This window comes from Megalobrama amblycephala, linkage group LG7 (genome assembly GCF_018812025.1).
Source record: "Megalobrama amblycephala isolate DHTTF-2021 linkage group LG7, ASM1881202v1, whole genome shotgun sequence".
In the NCBI taxonomy this organism is placed as follows: Eukaryota; Metazoa; Chordata; class Actinopteri; order Cypriniformes; family Xenocyprididae; genus Megalobrama; species Megalobrama amblycephala.
The window spans coordinates 43,322,539-43,341,940 of record NC_063050.1 but is presented as its reverse complement, the minus strand read 5'-3'; the positions used below and the strand labels follow the sequence as shown (position 1 = coordinate 43,341,940).

The 19,402-nt window shown below is 35.6% G+C and overlaps 2 protein-coding genes across 4 annotated transcripts in view; one reads left to right on the top strand and one right to left on the bottom strand.

Moving 5' to 3' along the window:
- Positions 1-10,326, top strand: part of adamtsl7 (ADAMTS-like 7) — a 35,089-nt gene extending 24,763 nt beyond the window's left edge. For all 3 annotated transcript variants that reach the window (XM_048197625.1, XM_048197624.1, XM_048197623.1), the window contains 5 exons: positions 1,069-1,242; positions 1,314-1,490; positions 3,868-4,047; positions 4,131-4,275; positions 9,294-10,326. In XM_048197625.1, coding sequence (XP_048053582.1) covers positions 1,069-1,242; positions 1,314-1,490; positions 3,868-4,047; positions 4,131-4,275; positions 9,294-9,433 — 816 coding nt within the window. In that variant the 3' untranslated portion in view covers positions 9,434-10,326. The remainder of the gene's footprint in view (positions 1-1,068; positions 1,243-1,313; positions 1,491-3,867; positions 4,048-4,130; positions 4,276-9,293) is intronic.
- A 1,838-nt stretch (positions 10,327-12,164) lies between these two features.
- On the bottom strand, positions 12,165-19,334 carry primpol (primase and polymerase (DNA-directed)). The gene is made up of 14 exons (XM_048197629.1): positions 19,192-19,334; positions 18,500-18,778; positions 18,315-18,409; positions 18,000-18,138; positions 15,815-15,962; positions 14,665-14,716; positions 14,335-14,471; positions 13,927-14,089; positions 13,703-13,797; positions 13,347-13,433; positions 13,094-13,202; positions 12,917-12,999; positions 12,624-12,670; positions 12,165-12,539 (listed from the first exon to the last, which is right to left on the bottom strand). Exons 2-14 carry the CDS (start codon positions 18,680-18,682, stop codon positions 12,303-12,305), a joined length of 1,575 nt encoding a protein of 524 aa, XP_048053586.1. The 5' UTR covers positions 18,683-18,778; positions 19,192-19,334; the 3' UTR covers positions 12,165-12,302.
- Between the last annotated feature and the right edge of the window lie 68 nt (positions 19,335-19,402).

Sequence of the window (19,402 nt, the reverse complement as noted above, 5' to 3'; positions counted from 1 at the left end):
TATTTATAACAAGATAATAACTACGGAAGAGGATTAGGGCCAAGCAATAATAAAAAAATAAAACCATCTCGAGATTAAAGTTGTTAAATTTCGAGAAAAAACTCGTTAAATTTCAAGAAAAAAGTCGAGATAAAATGTTGAGAATAAACTCGTTAAATTACGAGAAAAAAACTTGTTAAATTTCAAGAAAAAAGTCGAGATAAAATGTTGAGAATAAAGTCATTAAATTACGAGAACAAATTCGTTAAATTATAAGAAAAATGTTGTTAAATTTCGAGAAAAAAGTCGAGATAAAATGTTGAGAATAAAGTCATTAAATTATGAGAAAAAAGTTGTTAAATTACAAGAACAAATTCTTTAAATTACGAATTTGTTCTCATAATTGAACGACTTTTTTCTCGTAATTTAACGACTTTTTTCTCGTAATTTAACGACTTTTTTCTTGTAATGTATTGACTTTATTCTCAACATTTTATCTCGACTTTTTTCTTGAAATTTAACGAGTTTTTTCTCGTAATTTAATGAGTTTATTCTCAACATTTTATTTAGACTTTTTTCTCGAAATTTAACGAGTTTTTTCTCGAAATTTAACAAATTTAATCTCGAGATGGTTTTATTTTTTTATTATTGCTTGGCCCTAATCCTCTTCCGTAAATAACTGTAAACACTACAGTTTAAAAGTTTGGGGTCAGTAAGTATTTTTTTCCCCCTCTTAATTTTTTCTCTTTTTTAAATCAAATAATTACTTTTATTCAGCAAGGATCTTCTAAATTAATCAGAAGTGACAATAAAATCTTTTACATTGCTACAAAAAAAAATTCAAATACAAATAAATGCTGTTCTTTTGAACTTTCTATTCATCAAAAAATCAAGGTGTACACAAAAATATTACACAGCACAACTGTTTTCAACACTGATTTCAACAAGATTATTATTTACACTATATTTGCTTATGATAACCTGCACAATATATGATATATTAGGACCTACATATTTACCAGATTATGGTCTTTTGAGGTCAATAGCCATCAATACAAAGTGTTCAGAAAAAACCTCTCTCTCTCTCAGTGCTCGGTGCCATGCGGAGTAGGTCAGCGCAGAAGAGAAGTGGTGTGTGTGGATAACCTGGGTGACATCGTTTCTGATGAGGAATGCAACATGGCCCTTCGCCCACAGGACCTGCAGAACTGTGACAAAGGAGTGTGTGCCAGCAGCTGGTTCTATTCTCTCTGGAGTGAGAGGGTGAGAAATCGTGCACTTTTCTTCAGTATTTCAGTAGCACTTCTAAAACAGCTGTTTATGTCTCTGTTCAGTGTTCTGCAGACTGTGCGGAAGGAAGTCGCAGCCGGTCAGTGGTGTGTATGATGAGTCAGACAAACTCACTGCCACTGGACAACTGCGATGAGGAGGATAAACCCGACGAACTCATGCCGTGTGACCTTGGCCCCTGCACACAGCGACTGGAATGGTACACAGGAGCGTGGGGACAGGTGCATGGACGCGCACATGCAGAACAGTCAACTAACTGAAAGTTTAGTTGAAGTACTAAAATTACTAAAGCTAAAACTGAAATAAAATTAAAGCTATATAGAAGTAAAACAAAAACCAATAAAAATGATAAAAGCACATAACAAAATTACTAAAATGTGAACTAAAATTAAAATGAAAACTAAAAATATAAAAGTTAATAACCTGTTGTCACCAAACTGTCAATATCCCATGCCTATGCCAGTGTTTTTTAATTGCCTTTTTTCTGTCAAATATTTTAGTAATCATCATAAATTAGGTATCATTCAAAATTCATCCTGTGAAAACCATTTTGAAATTGGATATTGCGTTACCATGGAAATGGTACTTTAAATCCTTTTAGTGGGCTCCTCCCCCTAGTGGGAGGTGTCATGTTTCACATTTTACAAAATTGACTGCACTATTTTATATTCAAATCTATTTCTAATCTTGACAAATCACATATGGTTGGAAAGGTCTGAGAGTCAAGGTTCCATATTTGGTGACTGTTTTGTGATAGAAGTATGGAAGCCCGTTTCCGCCACTAAATAAAAAAATAAAAACAGTAATTGTGACTTTTTATCTCAGAATTCAGACTTTTTTTCTCGCAATTGCGAGTTATAAAGTCACAATTCTGAGATATAAACTCGCTATTGAAAGAAAAAAAAAGTCAGAATTGCAAGAAAAATGTTTCACACAATTGTGAGAAAAAGAGTTAGAATTGTGAGGAAAAAAAAGTCAGAATTGTGAGAAAAAAATTTTCAAAGTCAGAATTGTGACTTTATATCACGCAATTACGAGTTTTTATCTCAGAATTCTGACTTTATAACTCGCAATTGTGAGAAAAAAAGTCAAAAAGTCGCAATTACTGTTTTTATTTTTTTATTTAGTGGTGGAAACAGGCTTCTACGGAAGAGGATTAGGGCCAAGCAATAATAAAAAAATAAAACCATCTCGAGATTAAAGTTGTTAAATTTCGAGAAAAAACTCGTTAAATTTTGAGAAAAAAGTTGAAATAAAATGTTGAGAATAAACTCGTTAAATTATGAAAAAAAAGTTGTTAAATTATGAGAACAAATTCGTAATTTAACAAATTTGTTCTCGTAATTTAACGACTTTTTCTCATAATTTAATGACTTTTTTCTCAAAATTTAATGACATTTTTCTCATAATTTAACAAATTTGTTCTTGTAATTTAACGACTTTTTTCTCGTAATTTAATGAGTTTATTCTCAACATTTTATCTCGACCTTTTTCTCGAAATTTAACGAGTTTTTTTTCTCGTAATTTAACGAGTTTATTCTCAACATTTTATCTCGACTTTTTTCTTGAAATTTAACGACTTTTTTCTCATAATTTAACGAATTTGTTCTTGTAATTTAACGACTTTTATCTCGTAATTTAATGAGTTTATTCTCAACATTTTATCTCGACTTTTTTCTTGAAATTTAACGACTTTTTTCTCATAATTTAACAAATTTGTTCTTGTAATTTAACGACTTTTATCTCGTAATTTAATGAGTTTATTCTCAACATTTTATCTCGACTTTTTTCTCGAAATTTAACGAGTTTTTTTCTCGTAATTTAACGAGTTTATTCTCAACATTTTATCTCGACCTTTTTTTTCTTGAAATTTAATGGCTTTTTTCCTCGTAATTTAATGAGTTTATTCTCAACATTTTATCTCGACCTTTTTCTCGAAATTTAACTAGTTTTTTTCTCGTAATTTAACGAGTTTATTCTCAACATTTTATCTCGACCTTTTTTTTTCTTGAAATTTAACGACTTTTTTCTCGTAATTTAATGAGTTTATTCTCAACATTTTATCTCGACCTTTATCTCGAAATTTAACGAGTTTTTTCTCGTAATTTAACGAGTTTATTCTCAACATTTTATTTAGACTTTTTTCTCGAAATTTAACAACTTTAATCTCGAGATGGTTTTATTTTTTTATTATTGCTTGGCCCTAATCCTCTTCTGTAGTCTTCCATATAGAAGTGATATTGTGACAGAAATATTTTAATTTGCTACAGGAGAACACATCAAAAAAATTAAATGAAGTATGAGTGTCACTCTGTGGCTATTTTTGGCATAGCACCTAATCAGAGCTCACAGGAACCTCAATTTTTGTGATTTTAAATTTGGAACACAATTTGGTTAGATATTTGGCTTTGATTTTCTAGCGGTTTTCAAAATATTTTGTAAAAATATTTTTTGGGCGGGAGGTTGGGCGGTTCATTTTAGGAATTGACTGCAATGATAATGCGGTATGTTTTTGATTCACAAAAAAACAAAAACAAAACAAAAAAACCCTGATCAAATACTAAAACCTGTTTGCTTATTTGTGTGTATGTGTGTCAGTGCTCATCTGAATGTGGCAATGGTACCCAAAGTCGAGGTGTGGTCTGTGTTGTCCAAAACAACGGCCAATTAGAAGTCACCTCAGATGACCGCTGCTCTCATCTGCCCCGTCCTCCAAGTGGACAGACCTGCTATTTGAGGAGTTGTGGTGCGCAGTGGTACATGACAGAGTGGAGCTCGGTTAGTTCCTCTCACACACAGTGCAGCTTCAACCAAGCTGTTTCAATCAACTTATTTACCAAGAATATTTTTAACTACTTCAGTGTTCTCGTTCTTGCGAGGGAGGCTTTCGAGTGAGGGAGGTACGTTGTTTGCGAGATGATCAGACCACAAGCCATGACTGTGATCCTGCCCTTGAACCTGCAAATCAAGAGAAGTGTAACACACACACCTGCACACCACAGATTGGTATGATTTTCTTCATCTGTCACTTGCTTTATTTAAAATAAATTGTTTGTACTTCATCTAGTATTGTTAAACACCTCACCCCAAATGACTATTCTGCCATCTAAGCACCCAAATGTCATTCCAAATGTCATTCGGAACGAACGCGGCGCCAGTTTTTTTCCGTAAGTAGAATAGGGAAGGCGTAGGACTTGTGGTAGCCATTGAAATCCACTGTAAGGAGAATAATCCTGGAATGTTTTCCTCAAAAACTTTCATTTCTTTTCGACTGACGAAAGAAAGACATGAACATCTTGGATGACATGGGGGTGAGTAAATTATCAGGAAAAGTTTATTTAAAAGTGGACTAATCCTTTAAGGCTGGATATTGATACAGATTTCCCAGTCTTACTCTGATTCACAACCTCGTGAATCAATTTGATTCTATTCCGAATCATTTATTTAAAGGTCCCGTTCTTCGTGATCCCATGTTTCAAACTTTAGTTAGTGTGTAATGTTGTTGTTAGAGTATAAATAAAATCTGTAAAATTTTAAAGCTCAAAGTTCAATGCCAAGCGAGATATTTTATTTAACAGAAGTCGCCTACATCGAACGGCCAGTTTGGACTACATCCCTCTACTTCCTTCTTTAATGACGTCACTAAAACAGTTTTTTGACTAACCTCCGCCCACAGGAATACACAAGAGTTGCGTTTGTAGAGTGTGTTTGTCGCCATGTCGTTGAAACGCTGTTATTTTCATCTCGCAGTCCAATCACCGGGTCTGATTCCGGCTCAAATTGATAGGGTAAAATTAAAGACATGTTTACAATAACACTGAGCGCGTGCATCTCCAAGTTATGGTAAGAGGCGTGACCTTTCCGGGCAAGGAGCGCTAAGCTGCTGTCGAATCACAACACAGGAACCGCTGGCACAATCAGAACTCGTTACGTATTTCTGAAGGAGGGACTTCATAGAACAAGGAAGTCATCAGCCCGTTTTTATGACAGTGGAAACAGCGGTATACAGATAAGTAAATTATGTGAAAAATACTGTGTTTTTTTACACGCGAAACATGAACACATGTTATATTGCACACTATAAACACAATCAAAGCTTCAAAAAAACACGAAAAACGGGACCTTTAAATTATAAAATTGTTTAAAATATTTTTAATAAATTAGAAAATTGTGAAATTTGGCACACTGATAGAGGAGAAAATTAACCACAGCAATTTTGGTGTCTCTAACTCAATCCCTCTAGTGCCGCCACCAACTGTCCAAAGTTGCACTCACGTTTGTGCTAATAACTTTTGAACCATAAGGGCTAGAAAATTATTGGCTCATGATGATATGATTGCCCCCATGACGTCATTTTCCGTCATAAACATTTTTCCGCCATTTTGAATTTTGAACTCCTAGTTGGTTTGCCGGATTTTCACAGAAATTGAAACACTTTATCTTAAAGGTCCCGTTCTTCGTGATCCCATGTTTCAAACTTTAGTTAGTGTGTAATGTTGTTGTTAGAGTATAAATAAAATCTGTAAAATTTTAAAGCTCAAAGTTCAATGCCAAGCGAGATATTTTATTTAACAGAAGTCGCCTACATCGAACGGCCAGTTTGGACTACATCCCTCTACTTCCTTCTTTAATGACGTCACTAAAACAGTTTTTTGACTAACCTCCACCCACAGGAATACACAAGAGTTGCGTTTGTAGAGTGTGTTTGTCGCCATGTCGTCGAAACGCTGTTATTTTCATCTCGCAGTCCAATCACCGGGTCTGATTCCGGCTCAAATTGATAGGGTAAAATTAAAGACATGTTTACAATAACACTGAGCGCGTGCATCTCCACGTTATGGTAAGAGGCGTGACCTTTCCGGGCAAGGTTCGCTAAGCTGTTGTCGAATCACAACACAGGAACCGCTGGCACAATCAGAACTCGTTACGTATTTCTGAAGGAGGGACTTCATAGAACAAGGAAGTCATCAGCCCGTTTTTATGACAGTGGAAACAGCGGTATACAGATAAGTAAATTATGTGAAAAATACTGTGTTTTTTTACACGCGAAACATGAACACATGTTATATTGCACACTATAAACACAATCAAAGCTTCAAAAAAACACGAAAAACGGGACCTTTAAGACCATGGTCACAAAAGTTACGAAATTCAAGATGATTCGTCCGTTTTCAAATAATGCGCAAACAAATTTTACATAGCGTTTGCGAAAATAGATGCTTTATGGGACATAGACCAAACTTGGTATGTCATCACAAGCATGACCTGAGGCTACATGCTGTGTTTCAGCACAGCGCCACCTACTGGTCCGAAAATGTGAAAAATGGCCATTTTTGCTTATAACTTATGAATGGTTTGACCAAAAATCATAAAAGTGGTCTTGTTAGATTTCCATATGGCCATTTTGAATTTTGTAGTAAAATGCTGTATTTTATGAATGCATTGGCACAGAGGCCTCCAAACCGAGCCTGGAGGGCCGCTGTCCTGCAGAGTTTCCAACCAGCTCCAACACACCTGCTTAAAAGTTTCTTGTATGCCTAGTGAGACCTTGATTAGCTGGTTCAGGTGTGTTTAATTGGGGTTGGAGCTAAACTTTGCAGGACAGCGGCCCTCCAGGACTGAGTTTGGAGACCTCTGCATTAGCATATTGTTACAAAACTAGTTATGGGTCATCCACATGATGCCATGAAGGAGCCTGGGAATTTGAGCCAGCGCTACCTAGTGGTTAAATCAAATATTCACATGCTTATAACTTTGGATTTTGTTAGATTCCTGAGTCCTTGCAGAGTCCAACGATACCAAACATGCTAGGGTTCGCCTTATGGTTTGTGCAACGTTGTGATTTAGCTTTTACACAACTTTCGTGAATATCTTCGAAACCTTAGTACCAAAGTAGGAAAATCGGAAACATAGGTCATTGCCATTATGATAACCAAATGTCAAAATTTTGATAGTAAGTGGCAAAAAATGCATCAAAGTTGGGTGTGGGTCATTTTTATGTGCTCATAAATATAAATGTCTGTAACTCCTAAACAAAATTTTATATATATATATATATATATATATATATATATATATATATATATATACACACATACATACACAGTGGGTACAGAAAATATTCAGACCCCCTTAAATTTTTCACTTTGTTATATTGCAGCCATTTGCTAAAATCATTTAAGTTCATTTTTTTCCTCATTAATGTACACACAGCACCCCATATTGACAGAAAAACACAGAATTGTTGACATTTTTGCAGATTTATTAAAAAAGAAAAACTGAAATATCACATGGTCCTAAGTATTCAGACCCTTTGCTCAGTATTTAGTAGAAGCACCCTTTTGATCTAATACAGCCATGAGTCTTTTTGGGAAAGATGCAACAAGTTTTTCACACCTGGATTTGGGGATCCTCTGCCATTCCTCCTTGCAGATCCTCTCCAGTTCTGTCAGGTTGGATGGTAAACATTGGTGGACAGCCATTTTTAGGTCTCTCCAGAGATGCTCAATTGGGTTTAAGTCAGGGCTCTGGCTGGGCCATTCAAGAACAGTCACGGAGTTGTTGTGAAGCCACTCCTTCGTTATTTTAGCTGTGTGCTTAGGGTCATTGTCTTGTTGGAAGGTAAACCTTTGGCCCAGTGCACTCTGGAGAAGGTTTTCGTCCAGGATATCCCTGTAATTGGCCGCATTCATCTTTCCCTTGATTGCAACCAGTCGTCCTGTCCCTGCAGCTGAAAAACACCCCCACAGCATGATGCTGCCACCACCATGCTTCACTTGTTGGGACTGTATTGGACAGGTGATGAGCAGTGCCTGGTTTTCTCCACACATACCGCTTAGAATTAAGGCCAAAAAGTTCTATCTTGGTCTCATCAGACCAGAGAATCTTATTTCTCACCATCTTGGCAAACTCCATGCGGGCTTTCATATGTCTTGCACTGAGGAGAAGCTTCCGTCGGGCCACTCTGCCATAAAGCCCCGACTGGTGGAGGGCTGCAGTGATGGTTGACTTTCTACAACTTTCTCCCATCTCCCGGCTGCATCTCTGGAGCTCAGCCACAGTGATCTTTGGGTTCTTCTTTACCTCTCTCACCAAGGCTCTTCTCCCCCGATAGCTCAGTTTGGCCGGACGGCCAGCTCTAGGAAGGGTTCTGGTCGTCCCAAACGTCTTCCATTTAAGGATTATGGAGGCCACTGTGCTCTTAGGAACCTTAAGTGCAGAAGAAATTTTTTTGTAACCTTGGCCAGATCTGTGCCTTGCCACAATTCTGTCTCTGAGCTCTTCAGGCAGTTCCTTTGACCTCATGATTCTCATTTGCTCTGACATGCACTGTGAGCTGTAAGGTCTTATATAGACAGGTGTGTAGCTTTCCTAATCAAGTCCGAATCAGTATAATCAAACACAGCTGGACTCAAATGAAGGTGTAGAACCATCTCAAGGATGATCAGAAGAAATGGACAGCACCTGAGTTAAATATATGAGTGTCACGGCAAAGAGTCTGAATACTTAGGATCATGTGATATTTCAGTTTTTCTTTTTTAATAAATCTGCAAAAATGTCAACAATTCTGTGTTTTTCTGTCAATATGGGGTGCTGTGTGTACATTAATGAGGAAAAAAATGAACTTAAATGATTTTAGCAAATGGCTGCAATAAAAAAATTTAAGGGGGTCTGAATACTTTCTGTACCACACTGTGTATGTGTGTATATATATATATATATATAAATTTGTATTTTTACCCAGCCCTTTTCCAAACCCATATTTTTTCTTCCATGAGACAATAAAGGAAATCTTAAGCTGAATGTTTAAATCGCTCTTTTCCATACAATGTATTAAAGTGACTATTAAAGGGAATGGAGACAAGCTATCAAGCTCCAGAAAATGACAGTGTAAATTATGTTGTACTTAATGGGAGAAAAAAAAAAACATAGGTTATGAATGATCATGAGATCATGATGACAGAACTTTCATTTTTGGGTGAACTGTACCTTTAAGATGTTTCTCTTTGTGTCTGTCTCTGTAGATGAGTCCTGCAGAGATATGTACTATAACTGTGTGGTGGTGGTCCAGGCTCGTTTGTGTGTGTACTCATACTATCGCACCACATGTTGTGCATCATGCTCTCGGGTCATTCAGAGAGACACACTGCATAGAATCAGGTGATCCCGCCACCTTCTTGGGATGTGACATCAGCGCTCTCCTTTCCTTGAATTATGATGTCCTTGTCTCATCATGACACCATGGCCCACCTGCTTTCAGCTGGATCTGACCCTGAGATGACATCACTGTTCATCACCTCTGTCTTTTACGTCAAAAGACTTTAAGTATACATTCACTGCCCTTCTTTTTTTAAACAAAATGAGAATGCTCCATGAGCAACTGAATATTTATTGCAAATAAAAACTTCTGAGCCTCTTCATCATGTTCAGTAATGTCTAAAAATTAACAGTGAGAGATTTCAAAATTAATCTTCATATTTCAATGTTAATTTATGACTAATAGCTTCTAAAGATTCTGTATGAAGTCTATACATAATACATTCTGAGGTGGAGTTTAAGCAGACTAAATGATTGGAGAAGTCTACTGTTTTCACCAGAAGATCGAGTTATGAGACTCAGACATTACGAGGTCAAAACATTTTTTTAAAATTGAAACGTGCACCGATGTTTACAATTAGTTTTTTAACATGCATTATAAGACTGGGTGAATTTTCATTTCATGCAGACTTTAAAGGCCTGTTTTTAACTACTTTACATTCTTCTATGTGAACAGCCTCTTTTGTATGTGAAATGAAACAGTGCTTATGTTGTTTGCTGAATTTTGACAGATTGTCTTTTTTGGACTGGGGAGGTTTTGATTATTTTTTTTTTTCTCTCCAAAAGATCAAAGATAATGAAATTTGTCCTGATGCGACCCCTTTAAGAGGTTGCTTCAGTACAAGCAGAAAAGACTAGCCAGAAATGCACACATGCTGTAGAATGTCCCTCTCACAGTGATGATGAAAACTTTCACTGATGATGAAAGTGAATTGTAAAATAAAGACATGTGTTCCTTCAGTGAGACATTCTTTTAGCTATAAGGGGTACAAAACTAAAGGGACAAACAAGAACATATAATGTTCTGAAAATGCTGTATATTCACAGTGGTGTTCATACTGTGGAAACAGAATGAACCCCTATTCCCTTGTTAGATAACAAAAGTCCATTATAAATTAAAAGTTATTATTGTTATTAACTCATTAATAACAATATGGTATATATGGGAAAACATCCAAGTGCCATATTTCAAAATAACTAACAAATTTCTAGTGACAATATTGATATAAATAAGCCATTCTTGTAATATTCATAGTATTCATTTGTGCAATAAAAAAACATGCTAGACAAATATGACTCATGAAAATCTGACTCATATCATATCTCATAAAACTGAAAAGAAAAAAAAAAAATTAAAGAAAAATCCCATCAGACAACCTTTTTCTGGTAATACGACAAAAAGGTTCTATTTGTTATCACTAGTTAACTATATTAGTTGAACTAACAATAAAAAATAAAATACTAAATAATAACAATGATAATCTAAAGCATTGCTTAATCTTAATTTTAGTAAATGTTGAAATTAACATTAAGTGTTAAATGTTATTCTTATTAATCAAATCAAAGAACATAAATACTGTAACAAATGAATTGCTTGTTGTTTATTTTAGTAATTACATTAACTAATGGGATCTTATTGTACAATTACAATTTTTCCTTATAACGAAATTTGATTGAATTTAAAAAGCTTTCTATTTTTTTGCATATGTAACACATTTTCACACTGTAACTGAAGTCATATGTACAATCGTAATCACAGAACAGTGAATAAAAAGATGTTTGTAGAACACTCGTCCACCCTACTAATTTCAGGTTAAGTTCAATTAGTTTGTAAATAGCCTTTCATGATACATATTGTTCTAATTCAGCTTTATAGAGAAAGGAACAAATCCTTTATACTTCCTTGGAAAGAACCAAGACTCTGGGGAAGACTACCTCCTCAGGTTCTCATATTTATATTTATACAGCAACAAAAAACATTTCCGCCCTGTCCTGAATAGACAAATGCTGCCCTCTTGTGGAATATCGGAGAGCAAGAGGAAAAAGGACAGTATTCTGTATACAGTATTTTAACTTCTGTATATTACTTTAATATATCTGACTTAATAAAATTAATCTGTTTCGTTTTACTTACAAGAATTTTCCTCAAAATCTTTATCCTAAAAATGATTCTATAAATCTGAAAAGTAACCAAAAGCAGTATTTTTGTACCACAACATTAAAGAACTTAAATATTTATATTTGTTAAATGTTTCCATCCATTTAACTTGTCACAATAATTTTTGTCATTTATGCTCACTTGTCGCTTTTATAGATTATCAGTTGCAGAGTTTTAACTTAAAGTTTTCTGTGCATTACCTTGTCACTGCAGGTTAAAATTTGGCAAAATATTTAAGACAACAATCATTCTTCACAGGTAAATCAAAACTTTATATTAAAAAAAAAAAAAAAAAAAAAGTTTAGATTTAAAGTGCATCAAATTACATCAAATATGTCCCTTTTGAGGATCCTGAAAGGGGTCAAAGGTGTCAAATGCAGATGATCTTGTGTCACAATCTTGACCAATATGTTGTTTACAATTTTTTTTTTTAAATGTGCTATAAGTGTGTATATTTATCATTTATTGTACTATTAGATGTTTTAAAATAATTTATACTCAGATTAAATTATATTTCTCTTGTTTTGTTTTGACATAAGTTTGCAGTAAAAGGTGCATGTTGACATATCTGTCTCTTTAAATAAAATATGTAGTTCAGTTACAGTTGTAATAACCCAAGCCAAGTCATCTAAAATAATAATGGAAATGAATTAACTTTGTATTGAACATTTCAAAAGGAAACAGAATTTAAGCACATATTTTACAGAAGAAGAAAGAAAGAAAGAAATGTATTGCACTATAGTAAGTTAATAGTTGCGTCTTTCAGGTCATACTGACATCATTCACACTCAGTCACTGCCTGGAGCAGAAGCTCATCAGGTACCTCTTCAGTGGCCCTTTCTACTTCCTGCAAAGCTTCTATATAAGCAGGGTCATCAGGCCACTCTCCCCAATCCTCAGTGTTCTCAGACAGGGGAGCCGAGGAGGACTCTGCTGAAGCAGTCATGGGTACAGGGCTCTTTGCAAGCTCAATGTTCCCCAGTTCATCCGTTAAATATGCCTGATCCTCTTCATCCTTTAGATATAGAAAGGTGTACAAGTCAACACACAAACATGTAATCCTACATTGGTTAAAGTGTACAGGTGAATCCTGACTGACCTCCATCAGTAGGTGGCTCATGCAGACCTCCTGAGGCAGTGGGAAGCCTGAACATAGAAATGCCACCATATTATAAACAAACCCATTTAAATGCAACGTCATTGCCTACAAACCTTCCATATCTTGCCACATCTTATTTTAGAATTATTTATATGCTATTATAATATTAATTAAAATGTCCATATTTTTATTTTAATACAAATTTTTAATTATCTAAAATGATTTTAACAGTTTTAGTTAACAATAACACATCTGGGAGCAATATCATCGATTCATTCCTCTATGAAGCGTACTGGAGGATCTGTAGTTCTGTCTCCTGCACTCAGGGTCAAGGCATTTCTGATACCACACTTCTTCTTTGAGATCCACCACAATTCTACCAAAAAGAAGAATAAAGGGCATTTGTAATTTGTTGCAAACCATCAAACAGAGAATGTAAAGCAATGCAAGTCACAGTGATAGAGACTCACATGATGTTGTTGCTCTTGTGGAAGCGCTTCACATTGTGGCACCAGCGGAATTTCTCAATGTCATAAACCAGCAGCTGTTCAGATGCAAAGTAGTTCCATCTCCTGATACCTGTTTGGGTTAAATGTGACATTCAGTTGCTTTTGTGAGGAAAAAATGCTTTGAGCAACATGATGATGAGTAGATAATGACAGAAATTTAATATAAAAGAAAGTATACCGAACTACAATACTGATTTTTTTTTCTCCTGCTTACTTCCTTGAATACCCTCCTTGCACACGAGTGTCAGCACAAATTCATCCACCTCTTTAAAAGGAGACGGCTTCTGTACACCCAACAGATCTAAACAGAGAGGGCGGAGTGAGAAGTCTTTAATTGTAGTGACCGGTCAGTGGTGTGAACAGTAAAGCATGACATTCAAGACATTCAACTTAACTTTTTTTTCGCCCAACAGCCACAGGGCTGGTGAATGTTCAATTTCATATATATATATATATAAAAATAAATGCACATTATATACTGTATTTAATATAACTTAGCACTGACCTGAGATGGATAATTCTGAGTTAATTCACTGAACACACTTGGTGATGTTAACTTGTATTTCTCACCCGAGCTGTGTGACTCTCTCTGCAGGGTTGAACACAGAGATCCTGCTGTATTCTTCTGTGGCATATCATACATCAAAATCCTCTGTCCTGTGAAACTGGAGCAAAAGAGAAGTGTGCGTTAGTGTGTGTGAAAGTGAGAGAGACACAAAACTAAAATCACAAAAACGCTGGCTCCACCATAGCATGGACAACATGTTTACACAACATTTTTGCATGTAAATAACCTGATGTTGGTGATTAAAGAAGCTAGAAATATGCGTTCTTCTTTTGTGGTGTGCTTGGAGGGCATTGGGACAAACTTGTTGTCTTCTGCCACACTGAAGGCTGCATTCTTTCCCAGTTTGGAGGACTTGTAGAGACGAAAGTTCCTGTTCTTGGTGTAGACGCCTTCAAAAGAGGAGAGCATGGTATTAACATCAGAGATAACTTTTTTGTCCTTTACCTTAACTCTTGTAAAAAGAAGTGTGCTTAAGTGTACTGACAATGTAAATAGGGTAAATTTTGATTTCACAACAACGTTAAAAGTATGCTAAAATGTACATCTTTTTCACAAGAGACCATTTAAGTTGCAGTGTGTAATTGAAACAACTACAAAGACTTTGTAGACTAAAGAACCAACTATAAGTTCTTACCCAGGTCAACAAAAAGTTGTTCCTGCCCATTTTTGCTCTTGATTACTAGAAAGCCAAGATCCTTCTCTTCGTACTTTCTTCTCTTGACCTGAGAACCATCCACATCATCTCTGTTCTCTCTTGGTGCCTCTGGATTGCTTTAAACCAAATCAAACCAATATGCTTTTATAACAGAAACAGAATGATGTATTAATACTGCAACAACATAAAAATTAGGCTGTAAGAAACAGGATGAGGTTTTTTTTTTACAGAAAACAAGAGGGGCAAATAAGAAATCAGTTCTAAACATTGAGTTTGATCACAGCCCTTCCGATGTTTGTCATCACTCACCTTTTTTGAAGGCCGTTTATAGCAGGATGTAGGACATCATGAATAAATCGCCCTGCAAACACACACACAAAGATCACACTGTCACACAGATCATGACAAATGTCGATATGTATCTGCATTAACCACCAATAGTGTCACTCAACAGTAGGGGTGTAACGGTACACGTATTTGTACCGAACCGTTTCGGTACAGGGCTTTCGGTACGGTGCAAAAATGCCATTTTGACGTGCTTTGATGTGGGGTGACAGATCACTGTACAGGCGCCTCAGTTCAACCGGCAGCGCGAGCGCGGAGCGCAAGTGAATGTGTTCATCTCTTCCTCCTTAATACTAGTTACAGAATAAACATGAAAGAACATCTGAAGGTATGTTGCAAGATTCAGTACAACTTACTGAAACGGTCATATCTCATGTAATCGCTCATTCAGTGTTTCAACGGTGGAAAGACATCAATGAAAGCTTCCGTATTCAACAATATGTCATGATGCATTTACCTCAGAAAAGCCATTCAGTGTTCACAGCTTGTTAGTTCGCTAGAGAAATGAACTCTTTCGCTTAATATATGCACTGTATTAGCCAATATATTCATTATTTTACTTAACCTTTTAGTGATATCCTGATTAGGCTATTTAATGTATGTTTAAATAAATCTGATGTTAAAATAACAGCCACTGTGTAGAAATGATTATATTTCAACAACGAATTGGAGTAAAAACATTTAGAAGTTAATGCAAAAACTGCCTTAGGTGCAGCTTACAGGTTTGCATACAATTTGTTATTTGAGTGTTGATTATTTTATCTAAAAATAAAAAGCAATTGAATTTAGGCTAATAGTTTGGGCTTCTTTCAAGTTAGGGCTCCCTACATAGTTTATAGCATTAGCAGAGATCATTTTTTTTATCCTTAAGAAACTTTTAGTTTTAATTTAATTTAATATATTTAAAGACAAAAACACAATTTGTTCAGTAAACCTCTGTTTAATAATAAAAAAAAGCAATTTTATGTTTAGTTTTCTCTCCACCTGCTGTACCGAAAACTGTACCGAACCGTGACTTCAAAACCGAGGTACGTACCGAACCGTGAGTTTTGTGTACCGTTACACCCCTACTCAACAGAGTCGCTCAAAGCACATGATGATGACAATGACTCACCTACATGGGAGTTGTCTTTGAATGCAGCACTGGGAAGCATGAAGATAAGATGGCGACTAAACTTCTCAGACGTGCTGGAGTCTAGATTAAGGACGTCTTTTGCAGAGCAGTGTAGTCCATAAACCTCCTCTAGCTTCTCACACACATACTGTTATAACATATTAAGAAAATTACATGTCTAGTTATGAAAACCATAGTTTTGGATGTCCATTTTAAAGGGTTAGTTTACCCAAAAATGAAAATAATGTCATTTATTACTCACCCTCATGTCGTTCTACACCCGTAAAACCTTCGTTCATCTTCAGAACACAAATTAAGATATTTTTTGTTGAAATCCGATGGCTCACTGAGGCCTCCATAGACAGCAATGCCATTCAAACTCTCAAGGTCCATAAAGGTACTAAAAACATATTTGAAAAAGTTCATGTGAGTTCAGTGGTTCTATCTTAATATTATAAAGCGACAAGAATACTTTTTGTGCGCCAAAAAAAACAAAATAACAACTTTTCAACAATATCTCGTGATGGGCCGATTTCAAAACACTGCTTCATGAAGCTTCTGAGCTTTATGAATCTTTTGTTTTGAATTAGTGATTTGGATCTCCAATCAAACGGCTAAACTGCTGAAATCACGTGACTTTCCGATTCACTGATTCGATTCGTAAAGCTCTGAAGCAGTGTTTGGAAATCGGCCCATAAAGATAGTTGAAAAGTCATTATTTTGGGTTTTTTTGGCGCACAAAAAGCATTCTTGTCGCTTTATAATATTAAGATAGACCCACTGAACTGACATGAACTGTTTCAAATGTTTTTAGTACCTTTATGGACCTTAAGAGTTTGACTGGCATTGTTGTCTATGGAGGCCTCACTGAGCCAAAGGATTTCATTAACAATATCTTAATTTGTGTTCTGAAGATGAATGAAGGTCTTATGGGTGTGGAACGACATGAGGGTGAGTAATTAATAAAATTATTTTCATTTTTGGGTGAACTAACCCTTTAAAACTAGAACAGACAGACAAATCACCACACTACTTTTCATAAGTTTTTTTTTTTTTTTTTGAAAAAAGTCTTTTGAGCTCACCAAGTCTGCATACATTTGATCATAAATACAGTAGAAGCCATAATATTGTGAAGTATTATTACAAGTTTAAAAAGTTGTTTTCTATTTTAATATATTTTAAAATGTAATTTATTCCTGTGATGGCAAAGCTGAATTTTCTGCATCATTACTCCAGCCTTCAGTGTCACATGATCCTTCAGAAAACATTATAATATGCTGATTTGGTGCTCAAGAAATATTTATTTTTATTATCAATGTTTTTGAGAAATGTTATACCTTTTTTCAAGAATTTTTGGCAATTCTAACATTTTTTTAATTTTATCAAAAATGTTTAAAATGCATTTATTTTGCATGCATTTTTAAATAGAAATCTTTTGTAACATTATAAACATGGTAATACTTTACAGCATTTGTTAACATTAGTTAATGTATTAAAGGTGCTCTAAGCGATGTCTCGTGTTTTTAGGCCAAAACATTTTTTTGTCACAGACAGCAAACATCTCCTTACTATCTGCTAGCTGCCTGTCCCCTGAACACACTGTAAAAAAACGCGGTCTCTGTAGTCGCCACAAGCTCCGAAAACGGCAATAAAAACAAACTGGTGCAGCCTGGACCACTTAACATAATAAACATGCTCCAGCCAATAACCGACAAGAATGATTTTAAATGCGCGTTCATGACTGTTTCAGGTAGCATGGAGGGGAGGGGAAGGAGTAGCGAGGGTCTAGCTAGCCTCTGTTTTGTTTGACAACACTTCGAACATCAACAGGAAGTTACTCCACCCAGGATCGCTTAGAGCACCTTTGACTAACATGAACTAACAGGGAGAAATATATTTTTTTCAGTATTTAATAATCTTTTTCAAATGTTAGTGAAAAAATACAATTGTTCATTTTTTATTCAAGTTCACAGTGCATTAACTAATGTTAACAAATATAACTTTTAATTTTAAAAATGTATTAGCAAATGTTGAATAAATGTTGGAATTAACATTAACAAACTTTTTAAAAATTAATTTAATGTGTCTTTGCTGAATAAAAGAACAAATTTCGTAAAAAAAAAAAAAAAATAAAAAAAAAATCTTACTGACCCCCAAACTTGGTAGTGGTAGTGTATTTATTTACCTGAATTAGTTTTGCCACCATCATCTTGCCATCCAGGTGTGTGTTAGAGGCTTTGTGAAACTCTAAGTCAAAGTAGAGTTTGCAGACGGCCCCTTCCAGAATGACCTCATAGCAGTGCATCAGAGACTGTCTGTGAGTGCTGAAGAGACAAAGATCTCTCATTCACTTACAACAATGATTCTAAGTGCATGTAAAATGTATTAAAAGTGAAGTGAAATTAAATTAGTAATGCGTAAAGTAACTAATCCGTAGCAGATTACTTTATAGGAGTAACTTCCCAAACACTTTATTCATCATTATAGATGTCAACATTACCTGTAATAATGCCAAAGTTCACTGTAGCTGGTCACTAGGAAAATCCTCTGTCCAGCATCACTGCCTTCTTTCTCAAGTGAAAATATGTGCACGTCCTGACAAAGAAACAATAAGAGACAAAGATTTTAAAAACAGTTGATGATATACTTGACTTAAAACAGGTATCTAGCAGCTTATGTCTATACCTGTTTTATTTGCTGAATGAAGGCGATGGCTGCATTCTGGCGTGGGAAGAGTCTCCAGACAGACGAGGGCTGCCATGGCCGGGACAGACGTGGCTTGTATGGACAGCACAGAGGAGAAGACTGAAAGGATGAGGCTCTTTGCTCCAGAGACTTCAGCCTCTCCTGCCACTTTCCTCCCGTCATTCTTGCCTCAAAACACTGGGGTATGATTAAATCTCACTCATGCCCCGTAATGTGATCATCAGAGGACAGTAATGAGGTCAGAAAACCTGAAGTCACCTGTGAGCAGATAAAAGTCAATCAGCAAATGTACAGTGAAGACTTCTGATGCAGCAGATCTTAACAGATTTCTGTAATACTGGGATTCATTATCGGGCTGTAATATGAATGGTTAAATGATTAACTATCAATAAAGTTGGCAATTTTCCAATCCTAAATGGACAGAGAAACAGAAAAATTAAATATTATTAGTTTTGTTGGTGTAAATGTTTTATGGCAGACACACAATATGTTACCAATGCACTGATGAATAAACAGGCAGACAGAAAGGTATTGAAAAGAAAAGCTGTACAACAAATTCTGAGAACATCGAACAGAGAGACACAGACTGCATACAGCGAGTTACAGGTAATAAAACATATATATGAATGCTACATTATACAGAAATGAGTGCACCTATCTTGGTCGCTTACTTGTATTCTTGCGTTATAGTCCTTTGTTATTTTGTTTTTACGTATTTACATTCTGAAGCATTTCCTCTATCTGAGCACAGAAGTTTTTGAGGAACGCGCGTAACTGTGTGCGTCACAGAACGAAGCGTTGCGCATGCGCTGGATTTACCGAGCGCGAAACGGAACTGGATTGAATCATGAATATTAATAAGTTGACACCCCTCATCGTTAT

What these genes read in the sequence shown, in the direction of transcription:
- primpol (XM_048197629.1), bottom strand. Translation starts at nt 18,682, where the DNA reads ATGACGGGAGGAAAGTGGCAGGAGAGGCTGAAGTCTCTGGAGCAAAGA. An exon ending in CAAGGAGGGTATTCAAGGAA is followed by an intron (nt 13,203 to 13,346) that starts GTAAGCAGGAGA and finishes TAACCCAAACAG; the next exon opens with GTATCAGGAGATGGAACTAC. An exon ending in ACAGAACTACAGATCCTCCA is followed by an intron (nt 12,671 to 12,916) that starts GTACGCTTCATA and finishes TTCTATGTTCAG; the next exon opens with GCTTCCCACTGCCTCAGGAG.